At 42.6% G+C, this 24,970-nt stretch overlaps 2 protein-coding genes and 1 pseudogene across 2 annotated transcripts; 2 read left to right on the top strand and 1 right to left on the bottom strand.

Moving 5' to 3' along the window:
• The first annotated feature begins 1,601 nt into the window (after positions 1-1,601).
• LOC121569570 (coiled-coil domain-containing protein 43) lies at positions 1,602-7,214 on the top strand. Its single transcript, XM_045209363.1, has 5 exons — positions 1,602-1,816; positions 3,556-3,646; positions 3,781-3,925; positions 4,143-4,198; positions 6,417-7,214. The coding sequence occupies exons 1-5, from the start codon at positions 1,643-1,645 to the stop codon at positions 6,602-6,604; spliced, it is 654 nt and encodes a 217-aa protein (XP_045065298.1). The 5' UTR covers positions 1,602-1,642; the 3' UTR covers positions 6,605-7,214.
• Positions 7,215-7,642: 428 nt separating this feature from the next.
• On the bottom strand, positions 7,643-18,924 carry LOC121569571 (meiosis-specific coiled-coil domain-containing protein MEIOC-like). The gene is made up of 8 exons (XM_041880649.2): positions 18,741-18,924; positions 18,200-18,319; positions 17,806-17,957; positions 14,480-14,584; positions 12,463-14,293; positions 12,137-12,271; positions 9,311-9,491; positions 7,643-9,003 (listed from the first exon to the last, which is right to left on the bottom strand). The coding sequence occupies exons 2-8, from the start codon at positions 18,266-18,268 to the stop codon at positions 8,819-8,821; spliced, it is 2,658 nt and encodes an 885-aa protein (XP_041736583.1). The 5' UTR covers positions 18,269-18,319; positions 18,741-18,924; the 3' UTR covers positions 7,643-8,818.
• Positions 18,925-20,348: 1,424 nt separating this feature from the next.
• Positions 20,349-23,382, top strand: LOC121569572 (annotated as a pseudogene).
• The last annotated feature ends 1,588 nt before the right edge of the window (positions 23,383-24,970 follow it).

Raw genomic sequence — 24,970 nt, 5'->3', positions numbered from 1 at the left:
ACTGTAGTAGGGGCTGGATTGTGCTGTCACATTGACACCGGGGCAGAGAAGATGTTGACAGGGAGGACATTGCAAATAGTGACCGTAGGGCTTTTTTAGGCCGGTGGCATTGGGGGGGATGACGATAGAAATGTGTGTGTGTGTGTGTGTGTGTGTGTGTGTATGTGTGTGTGTGTGTGTGTGTGTGTGTGTATGTGTGTGCTTGCCTCCGTGTGCATGCATGTGTGTGTTCATGCTTGTGTGTGTGGAGGAAGGTTGCCTGTGGAGCCGAGCATGTGGATGCCCACCCACTCAGCGGCTCCCGGCCCTCGTCACATCGCATCAATCAACAGCCCCTCGATAAAAATAGGACAGCCGTCCTTAAGCTACGTGGTACTGTGGAGAGCGGCATGGGCCGACCCTGGGCCTCTCTGGTAGAGATGAGACTGAGATAGTGCCAGTCTGTTGTCATGCCAGCCACGTTGTCATGTCTCCTTCTCTCTCAAACATACACACTGTTCCACAGCGTCTCAATCTCTCTTGATCTTGTCTTCAGTTACAGCACACTAACAACCACAAGTGTATTTCCTGTAGAACACAACAGTTGCAACAACACACTTGTGTAACCAGTCTACCCTAGTGACCTCTCCAAACCAGACCACCATTTCCAATAGAAATGTGTGTTTGTGTGTGGAGTGGACTAGTCCCTTGCATGTTGAATTTAAAATTCGCTCACATGAATGTATCAGGATCTAGCTAAATGTATTTAGGCCAGGAGATGGAGACAGAGCACGAAAATAAAGGGTGCAGTTGTACATGGCAGCTTCCCCATGGCAGCGCAGAAGCTTCACACTTCATTATTACAAGACCAGCGACGTGTGAAGCCATTACACAGATGCAGGGAGGGAGAGAGGGAGGGGGAAAGGGGCAACTGATACCCAAAACACAGTGAGCCCTCTCTGGATGCAGGATGCAGGGTGAGACCATCCCCTCGGAAACCCTCCTTGATGTTTTCAAACAGCTGCGAGGCGTTACTTGTCCCAGTATCAACAGAGAACAGTACTAGTTAGTGTGACTGGGAGCAGCAACTAGTGATCAGGAAATATTGTCCAGAGTCAGGGATACATTTAGATGCACAACAATATTGTCATCGGTAGGTCTACTTTCAGCATATCCAGGTGATGGTCAAGCATGTGAGCTGGTCAAGCATGTGAGATAAGATATTCATTTTTGGTGAACATATAAAACTTTTTTAGGCTGTAAAACTGTAGAAAAAATATACTTGACTAAAAGTCTTATACTCCCACCCAGTGGTGAAAAGTAGATAATCACATCTGTGTCCACGTCACCTGAGTCAGGGCAGGGGGGGGGGGCTCTCGAATCTCATTGAATACCATGATAAAATCTCATAAACATTTTAGTATAGGGGTGTGTTAACTACGTCGGATTGGTCACATAATCTCGCATGAAGATTTTTTAAGAATTCGACCGTCTATGAACGAATGAATAAAATTTCAAATACAATAATGTAAATGATTAATTATTTCCTGGCAATCACTAAAACAATGTACCAGGGAGCAACCATATTCTGCTAAAGTTTTATCTAGCAGGCAATACACAAGGATAGTCGTAGAGTGGATGTGGAAGACCCCGAACGGCCAAGATGGCGGCGTCCATGGCAGATGCCGGGGGGTTTGAGAAGTGGCTGAATGATCGGCTAGACTACTTAGAAGTGGACCAGGAGGTGTATGGAGCTTATATTTTAGGAATACTTCAAGAGGAGGAGAGTGACGAAGAGAAGGAGGACGCACTGCTAGGAATTCTATCTGCGTTTTTGGTAAATATACAGCAGGCAGACATGCCATGCTTGCGCCGCGGTAGTCAATAGCTGGCTAACGTGCTCAATGGTTACAAGTGGGTGTTAACTACGTTAACTAACAACTGAGTGACTACCATCGATCTGTTCCCTATAACTAACTGGTAACAACGTTAGCTAAATGTGCCAATCTACCATTAGCCATATTTGGAGATGGGGTTTAGGCGAATCAAACCTGAAGTTATCCAGACCTTTTCTATTATTAGCCGGCTAGCCCATGTTGAGACTTTGGTGGAACTCTCCAGACTCCAGCTGGTTATAAGGCAGCTGAGCTGGACAGACAAACAGATGGTTCATGACATACAGCAGGGTGGCCAAGCCTCGAGAGCTACTGGGTACCGACCCGTATGCAGGTTTTAGTTGTTTTTACTAATCAGCTGCTCGTCAGGTTCAGTTGAATTAAGTTTGTTAGATCAGGGTTGGCTCAAAATGCTTGAGCGCCACATCTATTTCTATGGGCACAAGCACCCAGTGTTCACCCCTGTTGTAGGCTGAGAGAAAATTTGGAAGGTTGAAAGTGTATTTCCTGCAATTCTACACATTTTGTAATGGCGTGAAGAGAACATTTTACAGTTTTAAAGCTCATTGACTTGCAATTCTATACATTTTGCCATATGCCTAATGTCTATTCATGTGATATTTGAGTGACTCAAACATTACAACAACATCTATGGGCTAAAAAACGTTAGCTGACATGGGCTAGTTGATCTGGACAGTTCTGACAAGTTATAATGTTAAATAGCTCTCGACGGTATGCAATGACTGACATGACAAGAGGAAAACTGATGATGTACTACCCAATTTCGAAATTGCATTTTGTGCATTCTACTATTACAACTTTCAAGAGTAAGTTGAAAGCCAGACTGAGTAAAAAAAAAACTGGCCCGCAAATTGCTTTTGACGAACAAATAGTTGCGGGGTAAAAATCTGTGCGGCATACGTTATTTTAATTAACATACGTTTCTTACTGCGCAACTACCGTACATTGGACTTTGTTTTGAAGCCAGAGATGGAGCTGTATTTCACTGAAAGTTTTACACAAATAATTGTAAATGTTCAGTTATAAAACTGACGATTATTTATTTTTAAAAGTATTGATGATGGGGTACTGTTGCTTCATGCGTTGTATGTGTGTGCTTACTGTGACTGTAACCCTGATATTGGCTACTAGGTAACTAGCTACTTCCAACGCTGTTGCCGGACAGAAGTACTTGGCAAGCGGGAGCGAAGGTGTCCCGGTGTTGTTGCCGTTCATGCCCTCCCCATTGAGTAGTATATTTTATGTATGTATCAAGGTGACATCTGGATGGTTATCAATATTAGTTATTTCTTGTATAGGCTGCTATCCTACTTGAAATCAAATCAGTGGAGGGACATTTTTTTGCCATGTTAGCTACAACCGGCGACACGACCGTGATACAGCTGCCCAGTAGGAGGCACCTCAAGTCTGCAGGCATGTAGATACAACACCTGTACACTGGTCGCCGGCTTATCGACTCGTCGTGCAGCCCAATCAGCCAACCATAACGGTCTTGAGTGGCAACAAATCTGCCCAATTAGCTGATTCACTTTCCATACACCCACTCGCCCATACTCCGGTTGCCATATTGGGCTGCAGCTATCCATACTTCTCTCAAAGTAGTGATGTTCAAATTCACTAACTAAATGCATCTCCATATTCCACTGTCTTCCATGCACAGGAGGATGAGAAACTTGAAGATGTCTGCAAAGAGATCATTAGTCAGTGGGCTGAGAGCTGTGCCCGGTCTGCAACCAAAAACAAGGAGGATGGTATGAACATGAATCAAAAGCTAGAAACTTAAAGACAGAACATTATTCTAGCTGTACTTTCAGACATGAGCTAATAGCTGGAGCAGCCATTGTATGGATTATCTGTTGAATTTCCTCTCTGTCTCTGTCTGTAGTTGAGGTACTGGCCATTGCCAATCTGATAGAGAAGCAGGCACAGATTGTGGTGAAACAGAAGGAAGTATCTGAGGAGTCCAGGAAGAGGAAAGAAGCTAAAGAAGCAGTCCTGGCTCAATATGCCAATATCACAGATGATGAGGAATATCCTTAGCTCAATATATTGCAACTGTTGTGTGCCCCTACAGTTATGCTTTGCCCCTTGTTAAACCTATACAGCGCTAAAGGTCTTCAGTGTTTATTTCTGTAATGTATAATGCAAGCAGTGTCTCCCAAAATGTTCATTTTTATGTGACTGCAATGAGTAGCACTATTTGTATGGTTTCCCAGATCATTTTTCAAGTTTCCTTGACATCAACACTGAAGCTGAAGAGGAGGAGCAGGCAGGAGCTGCTTTTTGCCCCAGTGGTGATAAATGTATCCTTTCAATGTTCCTATTGCTCCTCCTATAACTCCTATTGAGGAAAAATGTACTTACTGTGATATGTGGTTGTCCCACCTAGCTATCTTAAGATGGATGCACTAACTGTAAGTCACTCTGGATAAGATTGTCTGCTAAATGACTAAAATGTAATGCAAATGTATTGTTTACTGCATTCATAAAGTAATATTTAACCAGTATAATATTTTTTAAAGACCACTTATGGCACCCAGTCAACTTCTTAACCCAGGTAATAGTACATTTTGGTCTGTATTCGTAAAGCGCCTTGGAATAAGAGTGCTGATCTAGGATCAGTGTTGCCTGTTAGATCTTGAATATGATTAAATGTATAGGGGAAACCTGATCCTAGATCAGCACTCCTACTCTTGAGACGCTTTATGAATACGGGCGCTGGTTTTGTTGTGAAACTCCTTTACTGGTCGCCTCAGCCCTGTTTAAGAACACCAACGTGGAGGAGGTTCTGACCAGGAAGAAGCAGCAGAGGGACCAGGCTAAGGAAGACTCCCATAAGAAGAAAGAGACAGACAAGTTGCAGCGTGAGAAGGACAAACTAGCCAAGCAGCACAGGAAGGACAAGGAGAAGAAACGCACACAGAAAGGGGGAACGCAAAAGATGAGAAAAACAAATGACACTTTGGGACATTGTCACATGAAATGTTTTGTTACTGGATAAAATAACTGAAATCGACATCTAATTTTACCCATCCCTTATTAGCACCCTTATAAATGTAACATGACATGAGAACTTAATTGCTTTAAACTCATCAACATTTTAGTTTTCTATAGATTTCAGTCATCAAGCTTTATCTAAGGCTGGGAAACAGTCCATATATCTACAATGTGTTCTTTCTCCTCAACTGTGATTATTAAAGTAAAGCAGTCTCTATGAAAAGCCAACATAATAGTCTATGTATCTATCGCCACTAACTATGATCAACCTGCACAAGCTCTTGCCTGTATCTGTCATCCTACCATGTTGAAACTAAAGGGCTGGATGTTTTTGTTTCATTGCTGTCCCTACCTCCTTTTCAATATGCCTCTACTAATAGGGAGACTGTCTATCTGAGCACTGAAAATGAATACTCATTCAATTGATGTAGCATGCAAGCCTTTGCGCTAAAATGTTTGCCCAGTTTAAGTAATAATTTTCCAAGATAAATGTTTTTAAATGGCATTCAAATGTTCTGCAATTACTAGAGGGGATATTGTTGTAAAAGGGAGGGGAAGTGCCCTATGGGATCTTAACTTACTCAAACATGGAGCCGCTGCTATACTATGTGCCAATGTGTTGCAAATGCTTTTCATCTTTGGAGATGGATTCACTCTAGGCTCACACTCAGTCATTGTCATATTAAATACATTCAGTTGGGCACCCCAGTCTTCATGTACTGCCTATGCACTCTCTTGTATGAGAATCAGAACAATGTGGTGGTTCATACGGTTTACCTCGATTATATCATGTACAATGTTTGCAGAATGGCAATGGGGTTCATTTTTAACATATTTTTTCAATAAATAAATGCCATTTTAAAGAGCTTTATTGTTTTTTGAATTAATAAAACAGAAACAATTATCTTGAAACATTAATTTTCAAACAGGAACATTAAAAATACAGGGGTTTGAACATTTTTGCCACCTGTTAAGAGTATGTGTATTACATCATTGATAGTATGTGTCCATCAAACTTAATTCTTATCTGTTTTTATGTTTTTGAAATGAGCTGTAAAGCAGTGTGATTAACATTCAGAGAATTATATTCAAAATAAGAATAACATAAGATTTAATTAACATCAATGCATGACCAGTCCAAATTCCTGACCTACTGAGAGTAGTAAGTAAAAACAATACACTGGCTATGTTGCATTTCAGGTAAACCGAGGAAACGCTCTAGGCTTCAAGTTGGCGATTGATTGGTATGTTAACATGGAATATGACAGAAAAGTGGTTCCATTGCCATATCCACTCAACTTAAGAGGAGGCAATGATCACTTATCCACAATTATCCACAATTAATGTATTCGTAAAGCGCCTTGGAATAAGAGTGCTGATCTAGGATCAGTGTTGCCTGTTAGATCTTGAATATGATTAAATGTATAGGGGAAACCTGATCCTAGATCAGCACTCCTACTCTTGAGACGCTTTATGAATACGGGCGCTGGTTTTGTTGTGAAACTCCTTTACTGGTCGCCTCAGCCCTGTTTAAGAACACCAACGTGGAGGAGGTTCTGACCAGGAAGAAGCAGCAGAGGGACCAGGCTAAGGAAGACTCCCATAAGAAGAAAGAGACAGACAAGTTGCAGCGTGAGAAGGACAAACTAGCCAAGCAGGACAGGAAGGACAAGGAGAAGAAACGCACACAGAAAGGGGAACGCAAAAGATGAGAAAAACAAATGACACTTTGGGACATTGTCACATGAAATGTTTTGTTACTGGATAAAATAACTGAAATCGACATCTAATTTTACCCATCCCTTATTAGCACCCTTATAAATGTAACATGACATGAGAACTTAATTGCTTTAAACTCATCAACATTTTAGTTTTCTATAGATTTCAGTCATCAAGCTTTATCTAAGGCTGGGAAACAGTCCATATATCTACAATGTGTTCTTTCTCCTCAACTGTGATTATTAAAGTAAAGCAGTCTCTATGAAAAGCCAACATAATAGTCTATGTATCTATCGCCACTAACTATGATCAACCTGCACAAGCTCTTGCCTGTATCTGTCATCCTACCATGTTGAAACTAAAGGGCTGGATGTTTTTGTTTCATTGCTGTCCCTACCTCCTTTTCAATATGCCTCTACTAATAGGGAGACTGTCTATCTGAGCACTGAAAATGAATACTCATTCAATTGATGTAGCATGCAAGCCTTTGCGCTAAAATGTTTGCCCAGTTTAAGTAATAATTTTCCAAGATAAATGTTTTTAAATGGCATTCAAATGTTCTGCAATTACTAGAGGGGATATTGTTGTAAAAGGGAGGGGAAGTGCCCCTATGGGATCTTAACTTACTCAAACATGGAGCCGCTGCTATACTCTGTGCCAATGTGTTGCAAATGCTTTTCATCTTTGGAGATGGATTCACTCTAGGCTCACACTCAGTCATTGTCATATTAAATACATTCAGTTGGGCACCCCAGTCTTCATGTACTGCCTATGCACTCTCTTGTATGAGAATCAGAACAATGTGGTGGTTCATACGGTTTACCTCGATTATATCATGTACAATGTTTGCAGAATGGCAATGGGGTTCATTTTTAACATATTTTTTCAATAAATAAATGCCATTTTAAAGAGCTTTATTGTTTTTTGAATTAATAAAACAGAAACAATTATCTTGAAACATTAATTTTCAAACAGGAACATTAAAAATACAGGGGGTTTGAACATTTTTTGCCACCTGTTAAGAGTATGTGTATTACATCATTGATAGTATGTGTCCATCAAACTTAATTCTTATCTGTTTTTATGTTTTTGAAATGAGCTGTAAAGCAGTGTGATTAACATTCAGAGAATTATATTCAAAATAAGAATAACATAAGATTTAATTAACATCAATGCATGACCAGTCCAAATTCCTGACCTACTGAGAGTAGTAAGTAAAAACAATACACTGGCTATGTTGCATTTCAGGTAAACCGAGGAAACGCTCTAGGCTTCAAGTTGGCGATTGATTGGTATGTTAACATGGAATATGACAGAAAAGTGGTTCCATTGCCATATCCACTCAACTTAAGAGGAGGCAATGATCACTTATCCACAATTATTGGTTGTTAAGAAGCGTATTACAGAACTGAATGTAAAATCACATTCAAATAAATAAGTAAAACAATCGGGAACACATTCAAATGACTGACGTTTTAATAATTATAAATAGTGTCTTTAAATAATATTTAGGCCTTTCCAAGTTTCCCATTACTTTCGATGAAACTAATCACAAAATGTGGTTATTTTGAAGAAGTTATTTGAAGATAAATTATGCCATAACACATTTCATATTATGAATTCCCCTTTCCCCAAGAGCAACTATCAATCAAATTGTATTAAAACTTGTGGCCAAAAAAATGAAACTCATTATCCTTGCAATGACTGCAAGGACCCTAGCTCTCAGCTAGTTGACAATACTGATGAATATAATACTGTACATTCTCTTACAGTTATCACCACCAAACAGATAAAAGATATCTGATCGGGCTCTGCTCTCTCTCTCATGTTCCTAATAGAAGCTCATTAACAGGGAATTACTGGGGCTGAAGGGATTATGGGGATTCTCAATTCAACAGCATAATAGAATTGTACTGCCATTTAAAATAAATGCAACCCCCAGTTATCCCTTTACATTGTTCTGAACCACCTGCTTAAGGATACAACATTTTGATTAGATTTTAAGTAAGACTGATAATCTCAGCAAACAATACATTTCCTCTATTTGCTCAAACTGAGTCTACCTGCAATAATTCCTTCTGTTCAGTCTAATGATGTGATCACAATTTCATCTGGCCTAATGCTCCTCACTGGTCTTGCTCTCAGCAACATCTATAGCATGAATGTGAGTAAGTGTCACATGTGAACCATAGGGTGGCTCCGTGGCATCAGAACTGGATAAGTGTTATCCCTGGGCTGGTCTCCTCAGAGGTGCTCTCTTCGTCCCTCTGCTCATCCAGCTTGTCAGTGTTGGACTTGGGCAGGGTCATCTGTAGGGCACACCACAGGGCAGTGCGGGACTTCCTTGTGGTCAAACACAGATCCCTCAGCGCTGTAGCAAGCAGCAGGATATCTAGCAGGAATACAGGCACAAAATATATGACAGGATTATCAAAAGGAAACGTTTCAGTTTTTAGGCCTCTTCATCAGAACTGACTAATGCTGCTCATCCCTAATACGGGAAGGCAAATGTAGAAAATAAGCTCTGTCAGTTGCTCTTTCCAAGAAATAAAATATAAAAGGCTCTACAGAATTAAAAATGGCAGCCATATTTCCAGAATAAATCTAAAACAACATTGGAAGACAAGCACAGACAAATGCTGGGGGATTTAGTTGTTTAAAACTAGCTGCGGCTCATTAATGACTTAGTGTTGAGTTACCTCTGTCCTCTCTGAAATGTGCACTGGCCTGTCTCTGCCGGTTTGAAGTGTTGACAAATTCCTCCTTGCGTCTGGCCTGGGTAATATAAATAGCCTCGAGGTGTCTGTCCAGCGCTGAACAAATATTGGCATGGAGGGGGAAGCTACGCAGACACTCCATTTTACCCAGAAGGCTCACCACCTATGATATAAGAGGAAAATCTATTCCATCAATATTTCTTCAAATATATTTTGAAACACTTGCAGAACTTGATGGGTGTTTATCTAGTCTACAGCAACAGGTATTCATATATTGGTCTTAATCAACTCTTCTATCAACACTCATGCCAACTTGTGTGGAATTAGCCATCATCTAATCCTACAATTCCAAAGTGGACATTTAACCTCCTAGTTGATTGACGCACCGGTGCGTCAATCTAAATTACATAATAAAAAAATCACCATCAAACTCTGTCAGTTTAACCTAGAGATATGTTTTTGCATGGGATGCGTCTTAATCCACAGCATCCGCCGATATCGCACTTCCGTATCTACGGTGAAAGGTGGCAGAGATAGAGCGGTGTTTGTTAAGACCATGAGACATCACGAAAATCTGTGTTTTCACGAAATAACTTGACCTACGAACTAGTATGACCACTCTATGGAAAGGGGAGACTCTCACGAACACAATGGTGGCTACATTTCGCTCTACAAACCCCACAAGTGTCAGGGGACTCGTCTGAAGTCGATGTGCCAACTTCTGTTTGTAGCGTCCGAACCGTTTGGGCTACAAACTGTGGAAAGGGGAGATACTCATGAACACGATAGTGTTTGTGACACAAGTGTCACGGGACTCGTCTGTAAGTAACCGGTACTGGTTGGACATTTTTTATGGAAGTATAAAGGTAGTTTTGTGCCTACCCAAAAAAGGGGTTAAATATGTGTAAAAAATATATATTTCCTTAGCTTTCTTAAATCTCCTAGATATAGGTCAAACACTTCAAAACCTTGTTTCTGATGATTTAGTTTTGACTGTATTTTTTGCCATTTACAGTGCATTCGGAAAGTATTCAGACCCCTTGACTTATTCCACATTTTGTTACGTTACAGCCTTATTTTAAAATGGATTAAATAGTTTTCCCCCCTCATCAATCTACACACAATACCCCATAATGGCAAAGCATTAACTGGTTTTCAGATTTTTTTGCAAATGTATGAAGAAAAAAAACTAACTGAAATATCACATTTACGTAAGTATTCAGACCCTTTACTCAGTACTTTGTTGAAGCACCTTTGGCAGCGATTACAGCCTCAAGTCTCTTGGGTATGACGCTACAAGGTTGTTACACCGGTATTTGGGCAGTTTCTCCCATTCTTCTTTGCAGATCCTCTCAAGCTCTGTCAGTTTGGATGGGGAGCGTCACTGCACAGCTATTTTCAGGTCTCTCCAGAGACGTTAGATCGGGTTCAAGTCCGGGCTCTGACTGGGCCACTCAAGGACATTCAGAGAGATGTCCCGAAGCCACTCCTGCGTTGTCTTGGCTGTGTGCTTAGGGTTGCTGTCCTGTTGGAAGGTGAACCTCTGAACACTCTGGAGCAGGTTTTCTTCAAAGGATCTCTCTGTACTTTGCTCCGTTCATCTTTCCCTCAATCCTGACTAGTCTCCCAGTCCCTGCCGCTGAAAAACATCCCCACAGGATGATGCTGCCACCACTGTGCTTCACCGTAGGGATGGTGCCAGGTTTCCTCCAGAAGTGACGTTTGGCATTCAGGACAAAGAGTTCAATCTTGGTTTCATCAGACCAGAGAATCTTGTTTCTCATGGTCTAAAAGTCCTTTCGGTGCCTTTTGGCAAACTCCAAGCGGGCTGTCATGTGCCCTTTACTGAGGAGTGGCTTCCGTCTGGCCACTCTACCATAAAGGCCTGATTGGTGGAGTGCTGCAGAGATGGTTGTCCTTCTGGAAGGTTCTCCCATCTCCACAGAGGAACTCTGGAGCTCTGTCAGAGTGACCATCGGGTTCTTGGTCACCTCCCTGACCAAGGCCCTTCTCCCCCGATTGCTCAGTTTGGCCAGGCGGCCAGCTCTAGGAAGAGTCTTGGTGGTTCCAAACTTCTTCCATTTAAGAATGATGGAGGCCACTGTGTTCTTGGGGACCTTCAATGCTGCAGACATTTTTTTGTACCCTTCCCCAGATCTGTGCCTTGACACAATCCTGTCTTGGAGCTCTACGGACAATTCCTTCGACCTCATGGCTTGGTTTTTGCTTTGACATGCACTTTCAACTGTGGGACCTTATATAGACAGGTGTGTGCCTTTCCAAATAATGTCCAATCAATTTAATTTACCACAGGTGGACTCCAATCAAGTTGTAGAAACATCTCAAGGATGATCAATGGAAACAGGATGCCCCTCAACTAAATTTCGAGTCTCATATCAAAGGTTCTGAATACTTATGTAAATAAGGTATTTCTGTTTTCCTATTTGTAATACATTTGCAAACATTTCTAAAAACCTGTTTTCGCTTTGTCATTATGGGGTATTGTGTGTAGATTGATGAGGGAAAAAATAATTTCATAAATTTTAGAATAAGGCTGTAACGTAACAAAATGTGCAAAAAGTCAAGGGGTCTGAATACTTTTCGAATACACTGTATGAATGTGTTATTCAATGCGTTTCTCAGGGCTATAGTAGTAAAGGCCAAATTCAATATTTTATCAAATAATTTTGTATATATTCTTTCTTATACCTAAAGGGGTCCTAAAATTGTAAATCAAATAGCTAAATGACCCATAGTATGACCCCCCCCCCCCAACAGCTTAGACTTTTAATAATTAACATTTCTCACCTTGGCTTGTTCTCGGATCTGGTCCACGATGAGACGGTCCACTCTGGAAGGGTTAGGTGGGATTTTGGGGAGGGCACTGCTGGACACCACAGAAATCCGCTTTCCAGGATAACTCTTGGTAAGGACGTCCTCTGTCTAAAGCACATAATATAAAAAAAACACTTAATACCAACCAGTCAAACCATAAATTATTTTAATCCTAGTTTGGGAGTCATTCTCACCAAGTATTGTATTGCAGCATGATCAGAGAAATAATAAGGATTTCAAGATGATCACAACAAACTAAAATATTCCCACTAAATGAACCACTCATTTTTATTGCTCACCTTCTTCCTCTCCTTCTCCAGGACTCTCCATTGCTCGTAGCACTCCTCCAGGTGGAAGTGGAGCTCGCTCATGGGTCCTCCCCGGTTCCTCATCATCCTCGGGGAGCGGAGGCCTCCCGTCATCCCCGGGTACGGGTTCTCTCCGCTGGAGCCCATCAGGTCATTGAAGTAAGGGTTGAAAGCTGCAAACTCCCCATCTGGCAGCAGGTCACACAGGTCCATGGGGGGGATGGAACCGCCGTAGGGGAGGGAGGCTCTGGAGTTGAAGCAGGCAGAGTTCAGAGGCATGTGGCAGGAGTTCTGTCTGGGGTCATTCACAGCCTGGTACATGCAAGGCAGAAAGGCTGGTTTCTTCCCTGCGTTGACTGTGCCGTTTCCTCCGCCGAATCTCTGAGAGCCGTACATGCTGCCGAGTAGGTCGAGGTAAGGGTTCTGCAGGAGTCCCTGCTTCTTGCCACCGTCTCCTGTCATGTGAGTGCTGGTCTGGGGCCTTGTCTTCCCATCCAAGCACAGAGTGGAGGAGTTGCCATCAGCCACCAGCCCGGCCATGTGCATCCTGCTCTTGTCCAGCTGCATCTCAAAGTCACTGTCACTGGCTCCCCTCCTCAGCCCGCCCAGCCCAATCCCGACCTGGTTCTGTCCTGCCCTGCTGCTGTGGAGGCTGGGCCCGTCCCCCTGACTGTAGTCCTGGATGCACAGTGGTGGTCCTCTCTGCATCTGGTGGGAGTGCTGAGGTACAAACTCAGACACAGAGTGGGACAGCATCTTGGACGGCCCGGAGGATAAACAGTTCCCCCTTGGCTGCTGATGCTGCTGCTGCTTGAGTTTGTTCTGCAACTGGTTCTGCTGGCTATAATGGTTAGAGTACTGGTTCAGACTCAGGCCCGTTGAGAGGGGGTTGCTTCCTTTCTGGACAGCCATCTTGTTTTGGTGAGAGCTTGGAGGATTGAAAGACACTGAGAGTGCATTTGGTTGTTGGAAATACTCAACGTGTTGTGGACCAAATCCAGATAAGTCTTTGGAACCAAAGTCACTTTGTAGTGGCTGTTTGCTCTTCATTCCTCCATCATTCTCCCTCTGCATGGCTCCATACTCCCCTCCCAGTTCCTTCTTGAACTGCATGGCTTGAGTGCTTTGCCCTGGCATCCTGGAATTGGATAAGTTTCTCTGTTCGGCCATGATGTCGTCATACTGCATTTGCACACTCTGCCGGTTCTGGGGCTCCCTACCACATGCGTTGTCCTGCTCACCCACCATCAGAGCCTGGATGTTGCTGGCCAGCTTGTTGACCTCTTGCATGGTGTACTGCTTGGTCCTTCTGGGCTTGGCGCTGCTCTGTCCTGGGAACTCTTCATAGTAGTGGTCAAAGCACTGGCTGTTCATCTTGCTCTGGGGGCAGAAGGAGGGTGCAAAGGCATCCATGTGGTCAAAGAGAGCGTTCCCGGACCCACAGAACCCTCCAACCTTCTCAGCTGTGTTGTACTCGTGTTTACTCGGCCTCGTGTTCAACCGGTAGGCGTTCTCCATGTTGGGCAGCGGTAGCCCTGGCGGCTTCGGCAGCTCTTGGGTCTGTTGAGAGTATCCAGTGTCCATGTCTCCATTGCAGGAAGAGAGGAGCCACTGCTGGTCACTGGTATCAAAGCCGTTGAAACGCTGGTAGAACTCTTCGGAATCTCTGTTCATTGGCTGCCCTTGTGCTTTACTGAAAGACTCAGGGTAAACATGGTTCGGCAGGAAGTTGGACTGCGTTTTGGACTCTGACTGGAAGTACTGCTGGCAATCGCCGCTCATTGACTTGGGAGACCAGACAGATTTCAGATGGGATGATGTCCTGAAAGGAGAGTTGAGAACAAAGGTTCAATACCGTTTTTTAAACAAAATTGAAAGTTTCAAAGTCGTTACTGGCAAACGTTGTAGTTTCCATTTTCAATTCCCATTCATTTGTCTTGTCCCCCAATACAATGAAATGAGCTCATATCACTGAAGACAAAAAATACCCTCCTAATGAATAGCTTACTCTTCAGTATAGTAGCTGTCCATTTGATCAGCCTCCTTCAAGATATTTGACACCAGCCCATAGAGATCAGCTTCACTTCCACAGTCATTTCCATCTGGGAGATTCCTTACAGATTAAAACAAAAACATTTGAAAAGACATGAAAAAGAATTCAATTTCCATTTCAAATGGAGTGGTACATATCATATGAAAAAGTCCAGTGGTTATTAGCAGTTCAACTGAATTTCACATGGACAGTGTACTCATGAACACCTTGTGTCTTCAAATCACCTATGAAATGTTTTCTATGATTTCAGTACAATTAATTATACTTAACAAAAATATAAACGCAACAATTTCAAAGATTTTACTGAGCTACAGTTCATTTAAGGAAATCAGTCAATTTAAATATATATACAGTGGGAAAAAAAAGTATTTAGTCAGCCACCAATTGTGCAAGTTCTCCCACTTAAAAAGATGAGAGAGGCCTGTAATTTCCATCATAGGTACACGTCAACTATGACAGACAAAATGAGATTTTTTTTTCCTGAAAATCACATTGTAGGATTTTTTATGAATTTATTTGCAAATTATGGTGGAAAATAAGTATTTGGTCAATAACAAAAGTTTCTCAATACTTTGTTATATACCCTTTGTTGGCAATGACACAGGTCAAACGTTTTCTGTAAGTCTTCACAAGGTTTTCACACACTGTTGCTGGTATTTTGGCCCATTCCTCCATGCAGATCTCCTCTAGAGCAATGATGTTTTGGGGCTGTTGCTGGGCAACACGGACTTTCAACTCCCTCCAAAGATTTTCTATGGGGTTGAGATCTGGAGACTGGCTAGGCCACTCCAGGACCTTGAAATGCTTCTTACGAAGCCACTCCTTTGTTGCCCGGGCGGTGTGTTTGGGATCATTGTCATGCTGAAAGACCCAGCCACGTTTCATCTTCAATGCCCTTGCTGATGGAAGGAGGTTTTCACTCAAAATCTCACGATACATGGCCCCATTCATTCTTTCCTTTACACAGATCAGTCGTCCTGGTCCCTTTGCAGAAAAACAGCCCCAAAGCATGATGTTTCCACCTCCATGCTTCACATTAGGTATTGTGTTCTTTGGATGCAACTCAGCATTCTTTGTCCTCCAAACACGACGAGTTGAGTTTTTACCAAAAAGTTCTATTTTGGTTTCATCTGACCATATGACATTCTCCCAATCCTCTTCTGGATCATCCAAATGCACTCTAGAAAACTTCAGACGGGCCTGGACATGTACTGGCTTAAGCAGGGGGACACGTCTGGCACTGCAGGATTTGAGTCCCTGGCGGCGTAGTGTGTTACTGATGGTAGCCTTTGTTACTTTGGTCCCAGCTCTCTGCAGGTCATTCACTAGGTCCCCCCGTGTGGTTCTGGGATTTTTGCTCACCGTTCTTGTGATCATTTTGACCCCACGGGGTGAGATCTTGCGTGGAGCCCCAGATCGAGGGAGATTATCAGTGGTCTTGTATGTCTTCCATTTCCTAATAATTGCTCCCACAGTTGATTTCTTCAAACCAAGCTGCTTACCTATTGCAGATTCAGTCTTCCCAGCCTGGTGCAGGTCTACAATTTTGTTTCTGGTGTCCTTTTACAGCTCTTTGGTCTTGGCCATAGTGGAGTTTGGAGTGTGACTGTTTGAGGTTGTGGACAGGTGTCTTTTATACTGATAACTAGTTCAAACAGGTGCCATTAATACAGGTAACGAGTGGAGGACAGAGGAGCCTCTTAAAGAAGAAGTTGCAGGTCTGTGAGAGCCAGAAATCTTGCTTGTTTGTAGGTGACCAAATACTTATTTTCCACCATAATTTGCAAATAAATTCATTAAAAATCCTACAATGTGATTTTCTGGAAAGAAAATTCTCAATTTGTCTGTCATAGTTGACGTGTACCTATGATGAAAATTACAGGCCTCTCTCATCTTTTTAAGTGGGAGAACTTGCACAATTGGTGGCTGACTAAATACTTTTTTCCCCCACTGTATATTTTTTTTGTCATTTAGCAGACGCTCTTATCCAGAGCAACTTACATGAGCAATTAGGGTTAAGTACCTTGCTCAAGGGCACATCGACAGATTAGAACCAGCGACCTTTCGGTTACTGGCACAACGCTCTTAACCACTAAGCTACCTGCCGCCTAGGCCCTAATCTATGGATTTCACATGACTGGGAATACAGATATGCATCTGTTGGTCACAGACTGTAACATAAAAAAAAAAGTTGGGGCATAGAGTTGATCAGGCTGTTGATTGTGGCCTGTGGAATGTTGTCCCACTCCTCTTCAATGGCTGTGCAAAGTTGCTGGATATTGGTGGGAACTGGAAGACACTGTCATACAGGTCGATCTAGAGCATCCCAAACATGCTCAATAGGTGACATGTCTGGTGAGTATGCAGGCCATGGAAGAACTGGGACATCTTCAGCTTCCAGTAATTGTGTACAGATACTTGCAACATGGGGTCATGCATTATCATGCTGAAACCTGAGGTGATTTGATTTGATGGCGGCGGATGAATGGCACGACAATGGGCCTCAGGATCTCGTCACGGTTCTCTCTTTGCATTCAAATTGCCATCGATAAAATGCAATTGTGTTCGTTGTCCGAAGCTTATGCCTGCCCATAACATAACCCCACTGCCACCATGGGGCATTCTGTTCACAATGTTAACATCAGCAAACCGCTCGCCCACACGACGCCATACACGTCGTCTGCGGTTGTGAGGCCGGTTGGACGTACTGCCAAATTCTCTATAACGATGTTTTGAGGCGGCTTATGGTAGAGAAATTAACATTATATTCTCTGGCAACAGCTCTGGTGGACATTCCTGCAGTCAGCATGCTAATTGCACGCTCCCTCAAAACTTGAGACACCTGTGGCATTGTGCTGTGTGACAAAACTGCACATTTTAGAGTGTCCTTTTATTGTCCCCAGCACAAAGTGCACCTGTGTAATGATCATACTGTTTAATCAGCTTCTTGATATGCTACACCTGTCAGGTGGATGGATTACCTTGGCAAAGGTGAAATGTTCACTAACAGGGATGTAAACAAATTTGTGCCCAGAATTTGAGAGAAATATGCTTTTAGTGCGTATCGAAAATGTCTGTGGTCTTTTATTTCAGCTCATGAAACATGGAACACTTTACATGTTGGGTTTATATTTTTGTTCAGTATAAATCAAGTCTCTGTCTTCCTTTTCCCAATACTTTCTTCAGACTATCAATGTTAAATACTGGTATGACAAAACACAGTATGGACCGGGTCAGTATAAAATTCTGAGAGTTGTATTTGAAATAGTTAGTTTAGTTACCTGCTTTTAACATCGTTCTGTGTGCAATCAGTTGCTGGATCATCCTGTGCAGACCAGGGTGTGTAGGACATGGGAGGTTCTTCTGGCAGTGAGAAATCGGGTAAGGGGATGTAAGGCTGCAAGAGCCTTCCTTTGTCCGCAGTTCCACAGGTCTGTGAGACAATAAAAAAGGAAATTCATGAACCCTTTAGTGAAAACGTCAGCCAGTCACTGGTGAGAGATGAGAGATAACATTCTGATTCTGTTTTGCCTACTTTAGACAATTCATACCTAAGACTTACAAAACATTAGCTACTTAATATAAACCATTAATAAACATACCACTTGAATTATTTCTCATCTATAGCCTACATTGTAATGAACTGCAATCAAACATTTATTTTGAATGTCTCACCTGATGTTTATATGGGGAAAAGAATGAGTCTGAACCTGATGATGCACTCTGGAATCGATCAAATGCCATTCTCACTCCTCTTTAACTTGCACTGATTCTATTCTTCACTGCATTATTAACCTAAACATTACAAAGATATTCATTCAAACACTCAACAGAACAATACCGTTTTTATTAACTAGCTAGCTTGATTATTGGATATATATCTAGCATGGTAATAACATATTGTATTGCACATGGCTAACTCGGCCCAAGTCAAATTGTAATTAAATTGAAGTTAGCTAGCTAGCTAGCTTAAGGTAGCAAACGTTAGCTAGCTAACTTAGTTACAAAGATAGAAGGAAGCTCAGCAGGTGTCCAAGTTAGCTAGCTAAGCTAGCTAAACCCAAAACACCCCAAACAAACAACTTATGAATGACACAGTAATAACAGACAGTTTCAAATTTGTCCTAAGTTAGCTTTTGTGTCCCTTGTCTCCCTCACACGATTTCTGTCTAACTAAATTTTGTTAGCCAACTGGGCTAGCTTGCTAGATACTTACCTCCATAAATTAACTAGTAAACAACGTTTCTGGAGTAAATTTTCCCAGATGAAATGTTCACAATTTAAAAATCAAACTTTTCCTAAAGGTAAATTAAATAAAACGGACGTTAAACAATGACAGGGGAGGTCACTAGTACATTGCGGCTCGCTACAGAATTATTGATCTCGAGCTAGCCAGTTGCTCTTCTCGCTTTTGTAAACTAGTGTCACGAGCAACTCTTTAAGCGGACATCTCGCTCGAGATCATCACATCAACCCCCGCGAATCAAATTATCTTATTTTATCACTAACTGTCTCAAAGGTGATGATTGGTCCATAGGAAGCTTTTTCAATAGGGATTGTACACATAAAGGGCATAGCAACCAATAATTTTCATAAAATTAAAAGATGGGGGAATCCTATTTTACTATCAATGAGGGACTATATCATGAGGCTTTTTCATGCATAATGAAGGATGTTGTTGAACATTTCTTACTCTTCTAGAATCATCTTCATGGAACTTTTTTTTATATAAGTAAACGTGGTCGGCTACATCATCATAAATTATACAATCCTGTGTTACATCAAATACTAATAACTAATTCATAGCAAAAATTGTCCTTAGTCAAGTCCAGGGCCTCAATTTATTCCGCCAAATATGGATAAACTTCCCTTGTACGGTAGTTGGAGACCGGACATCTTTGGTTACAGCTGTCGCAAATGCATTGTCCTACAATAACCACAAGATGTCGCTATGTCTATAGTTATTTTTGCGTTGGCCTACCAGACAGACAGACAGACAGACAGCGATAGATAGATAGATAGATAGATAGATAGATAGATAGATAGATAGATAGATAGATAGATAGATAGATAGATAGATAGATAGATAGATAGATAGATAGATAGATAGATAGATAGATAGATAGAATGACCAAAAGTATGTGGACACCTGCTCGTCATTGATTATTGATTGCATCACCATTAATATCCACCAATTTATCCTGCTACTGGTCACTATTACTCCTGTTTACATGTTGATATTACCATTAGTATATTACCATAGTATTTAAATATTCCTGCTACCAGTCACTTTTCAGCCCAGTTTACACTGCTATATTGTTTATTATTATTATTATTATTATTTATCCTGCTACCAGTCACTTTCTCCTCATCTCTGCTTGCCTACATGTACATATCTACCACCTCAACTACTCGAGTATCCCTGCTCACTGTAAATTTGGTATTGACACTGTTTTTTTCTTCCTCCTTTCTTATCTCTGATTTCTCGTGACAAATAAAACTTGAAACTTAATAGATATATAGATAAATAAATAGATAGATAGATATCTGCACATCTTGGCGTTATGCGCGAGGCTACACTACAGCATGGTTCATTCAGGGGACGCATACTGCACTGAAGTTACTCAAACTCTCCCAAATTGATACTGCTCTGCAATTCCATTGGCCAGCAACACACTGGGAAGGGGTGGGAATCTGTTTCCAGAGCCCCCTTACACCAATCCCTTCTTCCGATTTTACTTTGAAACCAACCACAGAAAGTTGCAGGGGGGACTTGAAACTGTCTGATTGGGCCACGCAAATTGCACAAAGGAAAAGTCAAGCAGCCTCTTGCAGGCGAGCAAACAGCAGCAGTTCTTCGCTCATCCGGACTACTGCAGACGTTTTTCTCAATTATTCCGTTACTTATAGCCAAATTCCCCGATGCTACAGAACATAAAAAGTATCTGTAAATTGCATGACTTTATCAGGTTAAAATAGAGGATCATTTTTATTTAGCAGCTCACAATGAAAATGGATTTTCAAACGAGTTTTGTGACTTTTCTCGCACTGATCGTGCAGTCATTGATGGTATCGGGGCAAGGGGATAATGGCATTGCTGTCCCGGACCACGGATTTTGCCAGCCTATTTCAATCCCACTATGCACGGACATCGCCTACAATCAAACTATCATGCCCAATCTGGTGGGACATTACAACCAAGAGGAAGCAGGACTGGAGGTGCACCAGTTTTACCCCTTGGTAAAGGTACAGTGCTCGCCGGAACTTAAATTCTTCCTATGTTCAATGTATGCGCCGGTGTGTACAGTTTTGGAAAAGGCCATTCCACCCTGTCGCTCAATTTGCGAGAGGGCAAAGCACGGCTGCGAGGCGCTCATGAATAAATTCGGGTTCCAGTGGCCAGAACGCCTCCGGTGCGAGAATTTCCCCGTGCTTGGAAACGGTAACATTTGCGTGGGTCAGAATGAATCTACTGCCACTGCCCCGCCTGTACACATGCCAGTCCCTGGAACCCCTGGCGTCCATGTCTACTCCACACCAGACAGGCCTTTCCGCTGTCCAGCTGTGCTCAAAGTCCCCACTTATCTGAATTATTCGTTTCTGGGGGAGCTGGATTGTGGAGCACCATGTGAACACTCCAGGAGCAGTGGAGGCTACATGTTCTTCAATGATAAAGAGATTTATTTTGCACGCATATGGATCCTTATCTGGTCGTCTCTGTGCTGTGCCTCCACCCTATTCACCGTCACCACCTACCTAGTGGACATGCAGCGCTTCAAGTACCCGGAGAGGCCCATCATCTTCCTTTCTGGGTGCTACACCATGGTCTCCATAGCCTATATCGCTGGCTACTTCCTGGGGGACAAGGTGGTGTGCAATGACAGCTTCACCCCAGACGGTTATAAGACCATAGTCCAGGGGACCAAGAAGGAGGGCTGCACCATCCTGTTCATGATGCTGTATTTCTTCAGCATGGCCAGCTCCATCTGGTGGGTCATCCTGTCCCTCACCTGGTTCCTGGCAGCTGGGATGAAGTGGGGGCATGAGGCTATTGAGGCCAACTCCCAGTACTTCCACCTGGCAGCCTGGGCCGTGCCCGCCGTGAAGACCATCAGCATCCTGGCCATGGGTCAGATCGAGGGGGACGTGCTCAGCGGGGGTGTGCTTCGTGGGCCTCAACAGCCTGAACCCCCATGCGGGGCTTTGTCCTGGCCCCCTCTTCATCTACCTCTTCATTGGGACCTCCTTCCTCCTGGCCGGCTTTCGTGTCCCTGTTCCGCATCCGCACCATCATGAAGCACGACGGCACCAAGACGGAGAAGTTGGAGCGCCTGATGGTGCGCATCGGGGTGTTCAGCGTGCTCTACACGGTCCCCGCCACCATCGTCATCGCCTGCTTCTTCTACGAGCAGGCCTTCCGCCACCACTGGGAGAGAAGCTGGGTCAGCCATAACTGTAAAGGCTTAGCCATCCCCTGCCCCATGCAGTACACCCCCCGCATGACCCCCGACTTCACCGTCTACATGATCAAGTACCTGATGACCCTCATAGTGGGCATCACCTCCGGGTTCTGGATCTGGTCTGGCAAGACACTCCACTCCTGGCGCAAGTTCTATACCAGACTCACAAATGGTAAGCATGGAGAGACCACTGTCTAGGGAGGGAGGCCAAACCATGGGACTTGTTTTTGGACATTCAATCGGATGTTTTATAGTGTGTTTTTCTCCCTCCTATTTGTTTACTCACTGTCAGAGACTCAGTGGTACTTTAATACATTGATCATCAGATACTCTCAGTATTTTATGGAACATTGACTGAATTTTTAAGAAATCAAATATTGCATGCCAAAATCAAGCTTTAAGAGTCGGGGGGCGGGGGTCTTGACCAAATGACAAACTGTTGCTGACCTGAAGAATGGCCAAACCTCAGAATGAACAAACAACAAACGTGTTCAGTGGATGCCATGTGCTGAAGTGCTCTCTCTCCTCCCCCACTCTGTTCCTACTCCTTTTTTAAGTTACCAGCCATAAAAACTCTCCAGTGTGAGTGAGAATCCAGCTGGGAATACAGTGAGCGGGGGAAGGAAGGAGGCCTGAAAGGACGGGCGGCCATTTTAAGACTATTTTTACTCTGTGAACGTGTGAGATGTAATTAAATGCAACTGTAAATAGGAATTGTAAAATATCAAATTATATATTTGTATTTAAAGAAAGGACATGTTTTGTTTTGTCTTCCGACAGCCGTAGTGCCTGGTTAACTCTTGCACCCCTTCTGAAAGGAGCCATAGACACACACACTGTCTGTCTCTTAGTGCTGTTTTCACTGGCAGTATGACACATACACATTTGAAGTTTCTCCTGTCAAACCCAGATCTGTAATCATTTTCTTTCTGATGTATCAGATCAGGGAAGCTGGGTTGTAGTAAAGGCAGTCTTTGGCTGTGCACTTTCCCTACTTAGCCCCTCTCCTTCCTCTCGTCTCCCCCCACAAATGAAATCCCTTGGAGCTGAGCTGAGCAGCAAGAGAGGCTGGGTGGGAGGCGTGAAGGCAAGGCTGCAAGGACACTGTGGCCATGCCTCCAGTGTGGGAAAGCTAGCCCTAATTGTCAGTACTACACTCCATTACCAAAAAGTCACACCAAAAAGATCCACTTCTGGATACTGTGTTGCTCAAACTGTTAAAATAATGATCTAGGAAAACAAAAGTATTTTGAAAAGCTGAATCAAAGAAGAGTGTGGTATTATAATGTTGTGACGTGAAAACTGGTGTGAATCTGGCAACCCCTAATCAACAAATGTATCTCACCTGACTTGCTGAGAGGGAGGTGACGACAAAATAAAAGCCACATGATTTGATAATTTTTGTGTATGTCCTGTTATCTTGACTAGCAGGATTATTTTCTTGATCATGTCTATTTCATTTGTCTTTGAATTGAAAAGTTATTTTGTTACCAATATATTACAGCTCAGAATGTGGTAATAACATAGTTATAGAATGTAACAATACAAATATGGTCACTTTGTCAGAAAGTAAGGGTTTGAAGATTACTATATTGTTCTATACTACAGCACAAACTATGTGGTGTCATTTTAAGAGCTACCGTTATTTCTTAAAGAAGAGTGCTAACATGTTAATGCTCAAAGATGTAAGTGAAGTTACAAGATGGTGGTCTCTGCCCAACTTCAGTAGGTTCAACAAACTCAAAATTCCCTAATTAGATTACCATAAGCATTTCTACATCATGTTAAAAAGTTATGGTTGGAGAAAAATGTGATAGGGTTGAAACCTGTGTGTCTTATGGTTGGAGGGGCTTAGCTGTAGCAAGGTATATGTTCCAGGTTCAAACTAACAATGCCCCCTTTGGAAACACAATCCAAATGCTGGGCATTATAAACATCACTGTGCCTCTGTTGAAGAGGGGATCACATTTGGGCTCTAATGTATGTCCTGAGGCCATGCAGTTTTACGGGCTGGACCCAATACAATGGCCTCCTTCACTCCAAAGTCATTCAATTACGATGATGAGGTGCTGTAAGAGACCCTACTTTAACGTGCCCTTGTGTGCACAACGCGTGGCTGTATGTATGTGTGGGCCTTGTCTGTCTGTAGACTTGCCTGTCTGTCTGCATCTGTCTTCGCTATCTCTCTCCCTCTCTTTCTCTCTTGATGTGTGTCTAAAATAGGCCTACTCAGAGAGGTCTTCATCACGCTGCCCTTGCCAATGTGTTGACAGTGGAGTCATACCTCAACATCTGTTGAAAAACACTAATATATCTGGGGGGGGGGGGGTTCATGCAAGTGAAACAAAATAAAAGAATGGTGCTTGGCTTCAAGAACCTTTGTAAAGTACACACTTAATATTGAGCTGGAATCCCCCGAGGGATGCATGGCTGAAACTGAACCTCCTCTGTGGTGATGTAATGAAATAAATGTAGTTCTGGCTGGGGAAAGTGGATACTCCCCAGATCCCCAACACCTCCAGCACTGAGGCTATGAGGAATACTTCCAAAACATACTGTACACGTACAGTGCCTTCAGAAAGTACACCCCTTGACTTTTTCCACATTGTATTGGGTTACAGCCGGAATTTAAAAATTGATTAAATTGAGATTTTGGGTCACTGATCTACACACAATACCCCATAATGTCAAAGTGCAATTATGTTTTTAGAAATGTTTACACATTAAATAAAATATAAAGCTGAAATGTCTTGAGTAAATCAGTATTCAACCCATTTGTTATGGCAAGCCTAAATAAGTTCAGGAGTAAAAATGTGCTTAACAAGTCACATAATAAGTTGCATGGACTCACTCTGTGCAATAAAAGTGTTTAACATGATTTTAAATGACTACCCCACACATACAATTATCTGTAAGGTCCCTCAGTCGAGCAGGTAATTTAAAGCACTGATTCAACTACAAAGACCAGGGAGGTTTTCCAATGGTT

Source organism: Coregonus clupeaformis, chromosome 30 (assembly GCF_020615455.1).
Source record: "Coregonus clupeaformis isolate EN_2021a chromosome 30, ASM2061545v1, whole genome shotgun sequence".
NCBI lineage: Eukaryota > Metazoa > Chordata > Actinopteri > Salmoniformes > Salmonidae > Coregonus > Coregonus clupeaformis.
This window is presented reverse-complemented; position numbering and strand designations above follow the sequence as displayed.